General features: G+C 36.2%; 1 protein-coding gene across 3 annotated transcripts in view; it reads left to right on the forward strand.

Annotated features, from left to right (window-relative positions):
- The window catches only part of LOC121506876 (synaptotagmin-2-like), a 63,239-nt gene extending 47,236 nt beyond the window's left edge, over positions 1-16,003 (forward strand). For all 3 annotated transcript variants that reach the window (XM_041782853.1, XM_041782855.1, XM_041782854.1), the window contains exons 5-9: positions 1,329-1,496; positions 3,602-3,769; positions 4,131-4,248; positions 5,329-5,462; positions 6,632-16,003. In XM_041782853.1, the coding sequence (XP_041638787.1) occupies positions 1,329-1,496; positions 3,602-3,769; positions 4,131-4,248; positions 5,329-5,462; positions 6,632-6,847 (804 nt within the window). In that variant the 3' untranslated portion in view covers positions 6,848-16,003. The remainder of the gene's footprint in view (positions 1-1,328; positions 1,497-3,601; positions 3,770-4,130; positions 4,249-5,328; positions 5,463-6,631) is intronic.
- The last annotated feature ends 161 nt before the right edge of the window (positions 16,004-16,164 follow it).

Genomic DNA, 16,164 nt, shown 5'->3' on the forward strand with positions numbered 1-16,164 from the left:
AATGTGTGAGGAGCTGGTGGTCAGAATAAAGAACAGCAGAGGGCAGACTGCTGGTTCCTCATCTTTATCCTACATGAAACTAACTGGCTGCCAAATAGATTACTGCAAAGACGAGACTGATAACAGCTTGAACGGCTTTTTATCTCACTAACCAACTAAATAAATAATGAATTAGATAAAATCAGAGATAAACCCAAAGTATTAAACTATTGGTCTTGCTAATTCTGTCATAAGGGGTTTATGAATTCACTAACCATGCAAGCATCAGATGTTGCATCACATTGTGCAACATTACACCAGCACTGTCCATGCTGCATCAGTTACACTAAATATTTAATTCCCTGCTTATAAATTTCCATTTTCCCTCATTCTGTATGACATCTGATGCTTTTATTTTGAAGGTAGAGAAACAGAAGTGTGTTGTTTTGTATGGACAAGCTTTTGAAGGCAGCGAGCTAAATAGTTTTGACTCCATGTTGATAGACCACAACATTTAAAGCACAGAAATAGATATTATTCCTGCACCACTATCATCACTTTGTATAAATAGATCTGTTGAATGAGAAAAGTGGAAGAAAATGAAGGAAATATTCCTATCTGGTGCCTGGTCATCTACCTCTCTTCTTCTTCATTGTCTATCTCAATGTAAGCGGAAGAGAGGAAAATAGAAATGGGGGGATGGGGTAAAAATGGTGCACTGCACCATGCTGCCTCGCTCTGCATCATCTCCAGACTGTTAGATCACTTCAGTAGGAAACAGTTGAATTAGGCTGATTTGTGGTGCTTGCTCACATTGCATGCTGTTAGGACACACTGTGAGTCTTATCACTTCAACATAGTAGCTGCCTAGAGAAAAAAAGGAACATATTCAGCAAAAATCCTCAATTTCATCATTAAAATAATGTTATTCTCACTGGCATGTGGACTGTGTGTTTCATTAAATGAAATAATGAGGCTGTAGGTGCTGAATAAAAAGGAAAAATCTTTATTAATAATCAACATAAAACAGCCAAAGGATGATTTTTAGGTGCATTGTGTCTTTGATTTTCCAGGCGCAAACATTTCCTTGAATTATCTACTCAGAAAGAATATAAATTTGTAACTGACAGCTTTGTGACACAAAAAAAACCTTTTGACATTCAATATGTTTCCATTGGAGCAGGAAGCCTGCAGTGATTGATTGCAAAGCTTAAGTTGTCAGATAAAGTTATATAACTCATCCTTGCAGCAGTGACCCTGAAAGAATGAAAAATTTCAACAAACTTTTGATTTAATTTAGCGTGATAAAACTCTGCCTACCCTTCTCTGTCCCTTACTTTATCTTCCAGCTCACAATCGGCATCCTTCAAGCCGCAGACCTCATGTCCATGGACTCTGGAGGAACTTCAGATCCTTATGTCCGAGTTCTGCTCCTACCTGACAAGAAGAAGAAGTTTGACACCAAAGTCCACAAGAAAACGCTGAACCCTGTCTTCAATGAGACTTTCGTATTTAAGGTAAGTCTTGTCAGTTTGTGACTGCTTCCACTTCCAGACTTTGTTGCAGAAGATGTGTGCAGCTATCTTTCAAGGCTGCTCTGTTGTCAAATAAATCGATGCAGCTGTAAACAGAAAAATATCAAACATGTATGAATGATCCTTGGAGGGTGTGAATTTACATAAGCTGCAAAAAATCACCATCTTCACCACTGCCAGTGTGTGAGTGTAACTGCTGTGTGCTGCCACAGAGTGTATACTCACTGGGCTGTGCAGCTCTGAGTACATGCTGCTCTTTCCTTTCCCGGCTAATAAAACCCTCTGAGACTTAACATGACTCTGGTTCATGCTGGAAGCTTTTCCTGTCTGAAAGTTTGCTGCTGCAGAAAAAAAACACTATCACTGGGCCTCATCCTCCAATATCTCCTGAAGATATTTCTCAAATTTGTCCTTAAGTTCAAAAGAAAAACCCACACTGAAAGCATGACACATTCTTAAACTTCTCACTTGTGTTCCTAAGTTGATGAATACTGTGTGCTCATAAGGTGGAAGCACATGTATGTTTTTCCTTATTAGCATGGGGAAACACCCCTTTTATGCCCATATAAGGGCATGAGGCTGCAGGGCTGTGTGTAACCACAGAAGGCTCACAGAAGTTAGAAGAGAAGTATCAAATTCTGTGATCTTGTGCAAAGACGTGTAGAGTATGCAATCACAGGCTTGTTTGAGGGGATTTTAGAACTTAATTTAAATGAGTTATCCCTTTCTATGTTTTAATATTGCAATATAAAGTTTAGGCCACTCTGCTTTGGTTTCAAAACAAATTCCTCTAAATAAAGGCTGATGAAAGAGGCCATTTTTGAATGAATACTTTTGTGAATACTTTCCTCTTTTCTTCTTTGACATGAGAATTTTTAATTAATTTCAAGTCTAGACAGATGTCTGCGAAGGACAAAAGCCTGGATTTCAGTTGGCTGCTGCAATTGATGTTGTTCAATACTGTCCTTGATTTATAACTCAGATTACAATGTGACTCAATTTAAGTTGTTTTTGTAGGTCATTTGTGCATTTGTATTGCACAGCTTTTACTCATTCACAGATTTTTGGTGCTGCAAAAAATGTGAAAAACTGATGTGAAGTTAATGCAAAATCTTTAAAGTCATCTTTACCTCCTGAGACCTGAGCTTTTGTTTGGAATGCATTTTAGTTGCTCCCAAATATTTGGGATCAGTAGGACCTGAATTTAAAAGCTCAGCCTTGTCTTTGAACAGGAATTTCTTGGAAATTTCCCTTTCCAAAATCCACATAAATCTCCTAAAATTGCAAAGAAGATACCCAGATTTTGAGTACAAATTTTTAAATATATTTTCAAGAATTTTGTCATAAAAAGTACCCAAAAAATCTGTAAGTTGTTCCCAAATATTTCAGTGAAACTTTATCATACAGCTTAAACATTCCAATAAAGTTTTTTCTCAAAAATACCCCTGTAGATTCCTGAAAATTTTCAAGCAAACCCCCCCACCCCCCACCACCCCCTACATTTCTTAGCAAATTCCCAGAAAACAAATGCTTTCCCCAAAATTCCATGTTAATGACAAAACCAAACATCCAAACATATTTCCAGAGATTTCCATTAAAAATCTTTAACAATTCTGAGGACCCCCCCTACAAATAAAAAAACAAATAAATGTCACAAATTTCAATGAAAAGCCTGGAAATGTCCAAATACCCCAACCATTCAAAGAAGAAAAAAATTAAAGCAATTTCTCCAAAACATCTCAAACCTTCACAAAACTCTCTAGAATATAAACAAGTCCCCAAAATTTCTATGAAAATACTTGAAGATTTTTAAACAAATTTTCTGAAATATGCAAACAGAAAAAATCTGCCATCATTTTATTCAAGTTATTTAAACTTCAATGGGAATTGAGGCCAATTTTCTCAAAAGTTCTAATAGCAGAAATGATTTCTATGTGGCAGAAAAGCCCAAATGTAATGTCCTCATATGTACATGCTGGGTCTCAGACGGTTAAACAAAATTAATCACTCCTGACTTCACTCATACAGTCATATCATCTAAAAGAATAAAAGTTTGTGTATTTAAAAACAAATTGTCTTTCCATCAGATTCCCTATGAAGAGCTCGGTGGGAAGACCTTGTGCATGTCTGTTTATGACTATGACCGATTCTCCAAACATGACGTTATCGGTGAGGTGAAGCTTCCCATGAACACCATCGACCTGGGACGGCCGATAGAGGAGTGGCGGGATCTGGAGAGCGCAGATCAAGAGGAGGTGCTGTCAAGAGTTTTTAAATTCAGCTTTATGATTCAGCAATATTTCTTTAGAAAAAGTTGAAAAAATCTGAAAGTTTAATTCCAGAAAATAACCAACCGAGGTAAAAACTCTGACTCTCTCTGCCTTTGAATGTAAAGCCTTGAAATCCTCTGAATCCAAATAGATCCTTTCATACTGAGAAGATTAATTAAACACCTTCATTTTATCCTATAATAAAAACTGCAAGGCATGTAGTGGACAGAATGTAAGAGTTTTTACTGAATACATCATCCTAAACTGAAAACATGCAGCATTCTCTTTGGCTGATGAGCATGTGTGCTTGTCATGTCTGTCTCTTCTCTCTGTGCTGACCACTCAGCCTGAGAAACTCGGAGACATCTGCATCTCCCTCCGTTACGTCCCCACCGCTGGGAAACTCACTGTTTGCATCCTGGAGGCAAAGAACCTGAAAAAGATGGACGCCTGTGGGTTATCTGGTAAGAATGCTACTATTATTAAATTTGTCAGCCACTGGTGTTTATAACCCGTGTACCCTCTGACAATGTTTCACGAAAGAAATGGCTGGATTTTGCAAGATTATTCAACTACTAATAGGGTGCAAGACAGTAAGTGGAATGTTTTTTAATACTCTCTTAGGCTGTGTGATGAACCAGGCATAAACTTCACTCACTCACCTGAGCAAATTTGGTCTCTCACAGCCACTCTTTTTGAGTATTGAGCTCCAAAAATGCTGAAATATAAAAGCAAATAATTTTACATACTGTTGGTAGACAAGCTACACCAAAGACATCAATAGCAAGGCTGTGGTTTAAGCCAGAAAGCATAGCAACATGGGGATAAGTAACTCAACAAATCAATATCATCACAGAAATGTTTGATATTGATTTGAGAAATTCTTACAAATTTTTCACATGGATAAGTAGTTTTTTTACCAACAAAAACAAACTTATTTTAAAGTTTTTTTTGTGCAGCTTAATACAAACCATCCTACCATGCATTTGGACATCATAGTGCAGAATGGCAACAATAAAGGGGCTGCACTGCTCAAGTCTGCAGTGCCCCAATAAAGGGCACTCAAGTTACACAAGGTACCAGTCCTAGCCACCGGAAACTCAAGAAAATACATTGAAAACACTATTTGCACAATTAAAGTAATAAATAAGTGCAAATGATGGCAGGTAGAATCATTAAGACCTAAAACATTAAGCACGTAGAAAGAATGGTCTGCACACTGTGACTCACTGTAAGTATTTGAAGATGAAGACAAGCCTTGGTCCTGAGAGCCTTTATTAGAGCAGATTTATGTCGAAAAGGGAACGCCAGAGCTTACATCGATTTTGAACAAAGCATGGTTGAGCTGTGACATTGCAGTACTCCTGGGATTCACAATTGTAATTCCACAAGGCCAGAGCCAATAAGTACAACATCTTTGACAAACAGGAAAAAAGAAATGTGAAAATAAATAATGTTGTTGCTCTGTCCTCACAGAGGACATAATAGCTGATAAATACTGCAGGAAAAGGGGGAAAAGAAGTTTATGTTGATGTTCTTTTCAGATCCCTATGTGAAGATCCAGCTGCTGCAGGGGGGCAAGCGCCTGAAGAAAAAGAAGACCACAGTAAAGAAGAACACCTTGAATCCTTATTATAATGAATCCTTCAGCTTTGAAATCCCACTGGAGCAGATGCAGGTATGGCACAAACCAAACCAGCACACCTCTAAGATAGGCTCATCAAATCTAACTGTGAGCAACTCAGCACTTTTTCTCCACTTGAAGACAGAGATGGCTCGCTGCTAAGCACCACCCTCTGTAGCTTACTTCTCTGTTAATTAAAAACATGAGGTTTATTTACTAAACAATAAGCCGATATGATAGTTTTGTTGTTAAATTTCCCATAATGCGGGTGGAAAGCTGTTAAAATGGGCCTTCTGTGTTTGCCATGCAAGTTATCCCAGCAGGCTTCTAAAACAGCATGGCAGACTCAGAAGTCAGAACTGCACTTTTTAGTGCTTTTCGGCGTCAGAATCAGCTTTATTGGCCAAGTACGCTCAAGCAACAAGGAATTTGACTCCAGTTAGTGTTGTTCTCAATTAACAGGACTAAACATTAAATATGAAAATGAAAAGGACAGAGAAAAATATACAAATTTAAAATTTGAATGTGTACAAGCTCTTTTGGGGTATTTTCACTAGTATATACCATTGCTGGTAATTGAAAAAAATAACCAAGTTAATCACAGAAATACACTGTGATTAATGATGATTAATCATATATTGAAAGAAAACTACTATTAACTTGCATGTTTTTTTTTAGATAAAAGAAGTACAAGTATGGTAAACAATAGTTTTAGATGTTATGTAACATCTCAGCTTAGTTATAATGGTTTGTAGATTACAATATCTTAACTCTCTGAGCAATTATATCCTCGAACTGCAAAGATAATCAACAGAGAAACACATCAAGTACAAAATAATGTCTGCTGCAAAGTGAAATTAAACTGCTTGACATGAAGCCCCTCGTCTTCATCAGTGTTGGTGGGTCTGAAGTCTAAGATCATTTACATTAATTACTTCTCCCTCACAGAGCAAAATTCAATGATGAAATCAAAACATTGGTTTTACTGTTCAGTGGATACACCTTATGGAGAGCTGTTTTCAATTAACAGTCATTCGAAAAAACAGAAGTAAACAGTGCAGACAGAGGAAGCTGTGCAGCACTTTTGTGCCATTGTTTCGATTGATTGTCCCCTGGTGGTAGAATTTAATAAACTGTGCATTTAAAGGGCTTTTAAAGTCATTTACAGCTATACTCAGATGTTTCAACTACAACAAAATCAAATGTTCTCTTTTACTGTTCAGAAAATCTTGGTGGCGGTCACAGTGTTTGATTACGACAAGATTGGTAAGAACGACGCCATCGGGAAGATCTTCGTGGGCAGTAAGGCGACCGGCCTTGGCCTGAAGCACTGGTCCGACATGTTGGCTAACCCACGCCGCCCCATCGCCCAGTGGCATGCATTGCAGCCAGAGGAGGATATCGACGGTCAGCTGGCAGCCTTGAATGCAAAGAAGTAACATGCTCCACCAACCAGCTAATGCACTAACTCAGAAACCTAAGCCCCGCCCCTACTTTGCATGAAAACCCACGACTTACCAAATGACAACTCGTCATGAAACCTGCTCAGCAAAAAAAGAGACGTCTTAGAAACCCGCTCACTATTTTTAAGCATCACATCTCACCCATTAGTGAGTGCTGGGAGGAGTGGCGTTGAGTAACCGGGTGACTGGTTCATGAGTGATCGACTTTTGGTCTTTCTTTCTTTGAAGAAACTTTGAAACTGATTTTTAGGGTGCTGACACTGAATGAGAAGAAGAAAATGCTGGAAATAAAGCTTTAGTTTAGTTTAGTTTATAGAGCATGCTTTACTTACCTCCCCTCTTCTCCATACTTCATGCCCAGTATTGTAGCTTGCTATTAAGTGTGCTATAACTTGCAATAGAAAGTACTGTAGTATTGGGTTATTTCTTGCATAGAGTCTGTTTAAGTCTATAAATGCAAAACAGATTTGAGAGTGAATGAGATAAATGTCACTAAATGCTGCAATTCATGTTGCAATATATTTTCAAGAGAAATCACTTTAAACGATCGTTTAATCAGCTCATGTTTGAGAAGGAGTATGTAGAATAAACGGTATGGCAGGGATGACACAGTGGTTCAGTTTAAGTTGCTTGTTTTCATCTATGCATTTAGGGACAAACACATTTCAGTGTCTTCTAACAAATCTGATGTAGGATAGGAGAACAAGGGTGCCTTTCCTGATATGACACTTTAAAGAATACACTAAGCTCCATTGTTTTATTTTGAAGGGAACCTTAGAGAGAGTAACTAATTCAAAGGTAGTCAGGGACACTGTGAATGTGCCATCTGAGATCTGTACTGAGCTGTGTGACCACTTGGATGTAAAACCTTACCCGTCTGACGGCAGAGTAAGGACACTAGAAGGCTAACCAATGATGTTCAAACCAACTATGACTATGCTTCTTTTGAATTCTGCTGTTGCTTCCTAAAAACAGTGCCATCTAATGCATTTTTTATTTTCATATCCATGAAAAGAATACATTTTTCCTTTTTTGAATGTGGTAGTTTACAGAACATGCTGCAGTGCACTTCAGTGCTTGTGAAATAGATTCAGGATCACAGAAAAAAAGTTTTTATAGAGAATTGAATCTGAATTGTAAGTTGTAGCTGGCACTTTTTAAGAGAACAAGAATTCACATAAAATTGCATATTTGTAAAGTCTCTACAGGGCAAATGCTTCATCAAACTTAGTATATGATAAACATGTCTGGGATCATTTGCTTGAACCAAACAGAACATGTATCATGCCTCGCAGTATTTCATGTCGTTTGAGTCGTTCAGTCATCAGCAACAAGCTTTGTAAAGCTGGAGAGACAGACTACTGCAATGTGGTGGTGTTAATACATCATCTCAGACATACAGCGCTAGAGTGATTAGAGGGAAGGAGGCAAGAAATGGCTTTGGGATTTTGATTTTTATATGCAACAGAACACCTAACTGAATTTTAACTGACATCTTGCAACCCTTCATTTAAATAGATATTGTTACTGTTGTATCTCCGTTTTTATTGATTTTTCTATTCTATAATAAATCAGTGCTATTGGTCACCATTGACATTTGTCAGTGGATTTTACAAATTGAAAGTATGAGAACTAGCTTGTGCCTCAACCCTGTAACTCCCTTTGATTGGAGGACCTTAAATGATATTTCTATTCCTTTTTTAATTGGTCTCTAACATTGTAACTACTCGGTTGCTCAATCTTGGTAAAATATTAATTTAATGAAAACATACAAGTAACTAACTATATAGAAAAGCATGATACCAACTATGACAGCACGGTATTTGGTTTACAATTTTCCTGAAAAGTGACTTTTTTGAAGATTAGAGGCTTGCACACAAAAATGATATTTGTCTTGGCACATGGCATTTAAATGCTGAGCAAATATAGATATACCATTATTAAATGATGCAAAGGTTAACTGGTCATTTTTGGATCTAAGTAAAAAAAAAAAACCCTAAACAGTAGAAAATTCACCTGTAAAGTTCAACTTCAAAGTTAAAGCTGCATTAAGTAACCAGCCTTCAGAGTTACTATACTGATTTCCAAACTTTTGCACTCATTGGTACCTCTGCCATAGCTCTAAAACAGAAAGTGAAAACCATGGCCCAGGGTCCACCTGCAGATCATTTTAAATGGACTCACAGCAGAGTAAATTTAAAATGAAATATGTCCAGTTGGGAATGCCAGATCTGCTTAGAGTGTGACATTAGACAATATGATCGGCTTTACATTGTTATGATGACGTTGGCGATGTTGTGATTGGCTGTATGTCAGAGAATGTAAGCAACTAGTTTACAAAAACTTGAAATAACTTGTTTGATTAAAAAAATTGATATGTATTAGTACATTATTTAAGCAGAATTTATCTTTACATAGAGTATTTGTGTGGGTTGTGCCATGGTGGTTTTGTATAATGTAATCAGTTCAGCATTGCTAGCAGGCTAACATTGCTAGCACTGAGAAATGAGTGCTATGAATTTATATTTCATTGGTGTTTTTTTTAAATCAGAATCTGCCTTATTCGTCAGTTGTGATTAAATGTACAAGGAATTTGACTTAGATAAGCCGTGCTTGCTACATGCTAACAGTTAAACAATAAATTTAGATGTGCAAGCTTATGGTAACAACACTGCAGTGATTGTTCAACACAACTGCAAAAACTGCCACAAACACACTTTTGTTACCTCTCTTGTGTTCTGCAAATCACAACCTGCCATGTCATTATGCCAACATACAGCCAATCATGCTTTGTAATATCACTGGTGCTGCTGTGTTTTGTCTGTAAACAAACATTTTGACCAGATTTGTTTACATGCTTTTTCATGCTTCAATTGAAATGAAAAATGGCTAACATTTGCAACCAAAACAATAAAATCTTGATTTGTAACGCCCCTATGAATAAAGATGAAAGGATTATAGAAGCAAATACCAGCATGAGGTGCCTGAATTTGCTCCCCTTACTGCTCTCTCCAGGTCTAAGTTTTTCTTTCAGAATTTCCAATTACTTAGCATATCCTAACCTACCTTTAATTAATTTTACCAACTAGAATACAGCAAAGATGAGGTATATCAAATGACAATGTCAACCCTGATCATTTTCTTTCTATGGCCCTTAGTGAAAGAAGTGTGAACACCCTTGAAGGAGGGTGCATTGAAAGGTTAGAAGAAATTTGGAACACAGAAACTGATATGAAAGAGAGAGAGAAATGTTTAATTCCCCTAAAACAGCATGTAGGAGCATAATGGATACAATAGGTTACTGTATTCCCATGATAAACAGTAATCAGTACAATAGCTTGGATCTGAAAATGAAGAAAGTGTTTAATGTTATAGAAATGACCAGAAGCAGCATCACTTCTCACAGAATTTACTTTTAAATGATTAAAAGTGTACCAAAACATTCAGCTCATTCAACTAATAGAAACACTCGTCAGCATCAAGGATGATGTTAACAACAGCATGTCAAGTGTTGCACCTTTGGCAAATCACTCTAGCTTGTTAAAGGCATTTCAATAATTATACACTTGAATATATATTTAATATTAAAAACAACATTATAAATCAGAGTTTAAATGAGAGACATAACTCTTAACATTATTCTGTCTAGATCTCTGACAATCAGCGAAAGTTAATCTCGATGGCAGAGGGGACTTTAAGTAATTCAGAACACATGGTTATTCAAGTCCTTCAATCTGATTGGTATTTAAAGTTCAATTATAAATTAGGGCTTCAGTTAAATTTTAGAACCAGGCACACAGTTGCAGATAAAATCCAAACTATTACAGCTGTTTTTTGCCTCTATAGGTAGTCGTCAGAAGTAAAAAAATGTTCCTGCAGAAGGATGAAAAGCAGCACACTGATTGGTCCTTCACAGTACTACTTCTTCCTATTGTTAACATTATGCATTGCGCAAACTCTTGTGAATAGGCTACAGCATGTATTTAAAAGACGATGTAAATAGTAGCATGTTTTGAAGAGGAACCATGATTATATTGTGTATGTGTGTTTGTGTTCTGTGTCATTTTTTGATAATAAAACAAGAGTAAAAAAAAGAGTATGCACTGACTGCAAACTGTGTATGTGTTATTGCTGAATGAGATTTAATGTATGTCTGAATTACTCATGTAAGGATTCACGGGTTTCTTTAGAGCGAAGGCAGGGTCACATTGTGCAATATATATGTAGAAATAACCCTTCAGTTGTCATAATAGTGCATGATTGTGTGGTTTTCTGTCACTGTATGTGTCCACTGTGCTAAACTGGATTATGCTTGGGCTACAAGTCATGTAATAACTATAGTTTGTCTCTGCTTGAACTGTCTTTATGTCTATTAAGGAGAATATTTGCCAGCTCCTTGATTTTCTATCTCAGTGTACCGTAAGTGTTTCCTTTATTTACTCCTGCCAGAAGTTGATTACTTTTAAATACAAGAATTGATCGACTTGTAGCCCCTCTTTCTTTACCTCATTGAGTTTTACCTTCACATCTCATTGCTTTTCAAATAAACCTACCCTAGCGTGTTACACTGAACCTTTCACATGAGAAATGAGTCAATTTACATATGACAAACAAACGTAACATTTAACTTTATCATAGTTTTATCTATGCTGGATTATTTATTTGAATTACTTTCACAGCATATTAAGGATGCAGCAAAGCCATCAATAAACTCCTCATTACATGGTATCTAATGAGTGAACACAGTCACACTAATGGATTGCAATGAGATGAGCCGGTGTTGTGTCACTTGTGCATGCTCTGAAGTAATGATGCTGTGTTTACCATGACATGTTTAATGTGGGGATTATTCACTACCTTTTGCTTTTAGAGTCAAGTCAATTTACCATCCACCACATTTACACAGTGCCCATTTTCCTCTGATGTCAACAATGAAGCTAGTGTTGCTATAAAGTATCTAGTGCTGTATCCCAGGTTTATAAAAGCTAAACTAGGGGAATTTTATAAAATCCCCCCAAAGAAGTAGGACTTGTTGTACTCAGCAAGAATATAGAGTTTATCTGAATAGATGAAGGGCTGAATTTAATCACCCATATGGTTTGGACAACATTTCAAGCTCCTATCTTATCATTAACTAGCTTAAGCACACACTAGGGCAGTGTCCAAATTCATATTCTTCATACCACTTCTACTACATACTAAATATATATTAAGCTAACAGTTAGTTTGCCATTCCACCATAGTAAAAATCCTGATATCACTGCATCATGTGACCTCTTTCCATTCAAAAACAAAGTCATTCGACTAAACAGTTATTTTAACAATATTTAACAGGGTTTAAAATGCAAACCGATATGGTTTATTTTTAAGTCACTATAGTCTGAGAGCCCAAATACTTTATGGGTGAGTCTAGTACGACCAGTGAACTTATGTGTCATAGCCTTATTAAAAATTGTGGCCAATCTAGTTTACATCAGGGATTTCTTGCATACACAAAATAAGCATGCTATGAATTTGGTTGCACTACATTATCAATTTGTTGTCACATTTTACACAAAAAGGGTTTCAGACCACCAGCCAGCTAAATTTACAGTGTTCCCAAACCAAATACTGCTGTAAGTATGCTGTATTACAGTACCCTGACTTAAGTGCAGTACAGAGCGCTTAATCACAGCGGGAAGTGATGATGGCAACAGATGTTAGGCAATTATAATCAAAAATAGACGGCTATTTTCAGTCACCATTAGATTCACGTAACCTGTATTTTATGTTAAAATTATCTGCTTAAAGAAAATGTTCTTGTTTGGGGCTTAAATGCCCTTTTCTTGATTGAAATATGCTGCCGTTGCTAGCTAGCTAGCAGATGCTAACATAAGCTAGCGTGCTATCATGCTAACAGTACAATAAATGCTATGTCACTGATTCAAAGAGTCCATTGTTTCACACCCAATTCTTGGACTTTTTAAGAGCGTTAGTAGAATATCGGATTTGAAGTTTTTTTTTACGTATGCACTAAAAATATAGTATTTATCACAGAACTATGTGATTTGGGACACTGGTAATCTAGCTGGCTACAAAACCGTAGGCTAGCTTACACCACAACAGGCCTAGTGCCTACTTATTGTAAAAACCTTTTTGACATTTGCAGACTATTTCAGTTTTATTAACATATTAGGATTCATAAGAACACTTTTATTTGAACAGCTTACAAACCTTACAAGCCATTAAAATTAGCTTAAAGACAACAGTGTAGCTAGCCTACTCACAGGGTGATATCAGAGGAAAATGACAGCTTTGTATATTCAGATATGGATCATTTTTCACACGTACACAGGACATGAAGAGGAAATAGCATTGACTTCATTTAAATCAATATGTTAATAGATGAATAATGCAGCACAGTTTAATTATATTTATAAAGTTCACATTAAGCTAGCATAGTACTCATTTTCAATATTTACATATTTTCCCCTGGAAAACCAATACTCATAGAGTATTGTAGCAAATGTTTGTCATGAAAACACATTGACAGTTTACTAGTAACTGCTATCTTACAGCGTCTTTGTCATGAACATGGAACTAAAAATATGGGAAAGGGTTTCATTGGACATAAAACATACCCAAAGAGTCAGGATAGTTTAAGGGAATTAAATACTCTTATAAAACATTTTAGGCCACCTTTAAACGATTTTTGTTGTTGTGAAAATTGTAAAAACATGATTTAGCCAGTCAGAACTTTAAGAAACAAAGCCCCAACATTGCGGAAATTTTATTGTGAAGAAACACCTCATGCCACCTTGTGCTAACATATGATTAGGGTCATCCCCTCTCATCTTCATGAACTGCCATTTACATTCTTTTTTTTATCTATTTATAAAAGACAAATTTAGCCTTTCTGGTCCCTATTTTTCTCTTAATAACCTATATGTCTGTTCTCTGCGATGCAGGCAACAAAATCCTTGTCTTCCTTCCAAAGCCATCCTGAGCACAGAGCAGACCCAGACAATGATATTCACAATGCAATACTGCCAACCTGCTGCTTCAATAATTGTGTCTCTAGTCCTCCGATGTGAGCATAGCCATGATACAGAACATCCAAAGACCTGATCCCCATCTGCGCCATCATTCAATTCATCCACTTCACAAACAACACAGACAACAGAAATGCCCAAAAGTCTTTCTTGTTTTTGTCTTGTTGTAGAGGTGTGTCAATAGTTGTGCCTTTTCTTGTGATCTGCATGGTTAATTTACGTATTTTTTTTGTTTGTTTGTTTTTTAGCAAAAAAAAAAAAAAAGAAAAAAAGTGGGATAAGAGAAACAACCGTAAAAATGTGCTCATAAATCACTTCTGTGGAACTGAATGACTCATGGGATTAAAATGATGGGATGGTTGGAATACGTCTGTGTGTTGTCAAACTGTAATCATAGGAAATAAAGGCATTTTAATTAGCCTGGTCCGGTGTGGTGTGTGTATAAGGGGCTGGATGGTGCTTTTCCACATAGGGACAATAGATGGCATCAGACACCAAATGCTATGCATTATTAGACCATTAAACTTGGCCTTTAGGTCCACATCCATACTTTTTCACATGGCACCGGCACAGCAATGGGAGCCTTCTGTGGTTAAATCTCTTGCTTAAGGACATACTGACATGTGACTGCAGCCCTCACAGTCACCCTGTAAACACTAAAACCTTCTCTCTTTATGTACTGCAGCAGCAAAATTATCTTGCTTCACATTCAGATGATTTAATCAGTCCAATTTAAAATTACACATCCAGCACTGTAAGACGTAGTTGACATTTCTTATAGTGATTTTAATTGCACTAAAGTTTGTTCTAGAAGTGCTGCACATTATAACAGGACACATTACTGTGACAGTTAAAAACACATTAGCTTATCAAATGAAATAAATACTCTGCATAAAACACAATACTTATTCATTACAAAATGTGTTTAAGCTCAGCCTACAGGCTGGATTATAATGCTTGTGATTAAAAAAATGATACTCTTTGTACAGTGCATGTTTAAAGAATTATAGTTAAGTACAGAAATAACAGAAAGCTCAAATGCAGGTTAATTCACGGTGCATATCATTCTCTAAACACCTAAACTAGTTCCTTGATGGTGAATGGGGTAAGTGATGGCTGCTCGTGTCAGTCTTCATCATCAGTGTGTGAAAGTGGGGTGAATGAATAAATGTGACCTTCAGAGTAAGAATAAGTCTTTTGCATGGTCAGACAAGTAGAAAAGTGCTATACAGGCTGAAGTCCATTTATCATTGATATTTTTTAAGTTCCTTCTTTCAGTCAAAACAGACTCGCCTTAAGAGTATCCTCCTTTTCTGTGAGAGAACACATAGCTTGAAGTAGAAATAATAACCCATAAATAATCTTATCTTTTATTTTAACAAAACCACTAAGTTTCTTCAGATTTGTCAGCTGTCTGCAAACAGGATTGACTCTGTTCGTTCTCTACTCGTTCAGTCTTTTCTACAGAAGCTTAGTGACACCTAGTGGACCTTTCCGCAAACTGCATCATTCAGAACATCAATAACTTTGAAACAGTATCTGTTAAAATTATGGGTGAGTGACAAAAATATTGAACTTTTTTGGGATATTCTAATTTTTTGAGATGAACCTGTATCATAAAGATAAATAACAAAATCAGCAGTATCTTAACAATAGACCACATATTGTATCTGAATTTACTATGACATATAAAAATAACAATAATATTCCTAAATAAATATATAATGAAGAATATTGTCCCATATTCCTCTTGATTTAATTAAAAAAAAATCTAAATAAAAAATAACATACAGGACAAGAAGTTCAAGAGATCCCTCAGATAAAATCTTTTTTCTTTGAAAATTACAAGTATTTGCTCTTAATTTAAACTGAAGTAAAAATAAAAAATAAATGATAAAACTAATCATACAATGCGACCAGACACGACATTTTACTTTGAAAGTTAGAAGTATCTCCTCCTCATTTAATATGAAATATAAATATACACAGAAATTACATTAAGTGCGACAAAACGTGATCATTTACCTTAAAAATGAAATGTATTTTCTCTTCATTTAATGTGAAATATAAACTTTAAACAAAAAGTAAGGAAATTTGTGTTTGGTATATTATTTTTTTGTTGTAACAATGCTTCTTGGCAATAAATTTTATACCGTTGGAAAGCCTGTTTATTAGCCTTTTAAATGATGCCATATTTGTAAGGATCATGCATTTGTGGGATGAGCAGCAGAGCTGAGTATGTGGGTTGCGCCCATGAAAAAT

Source organism: Cheilinus undulatus, linkage group 3 (genome assembly GCF_018320785.1).
Source record: "Cheilinus undulatus linkage group 3, ASM1832078v1, whole genome shotgun sequence".
NCBI lineage: Eukaryota > Metazoa > Chordata > Actinopteri > Labriformes > Labridae > Cheilinus > Cheilinus undulatus.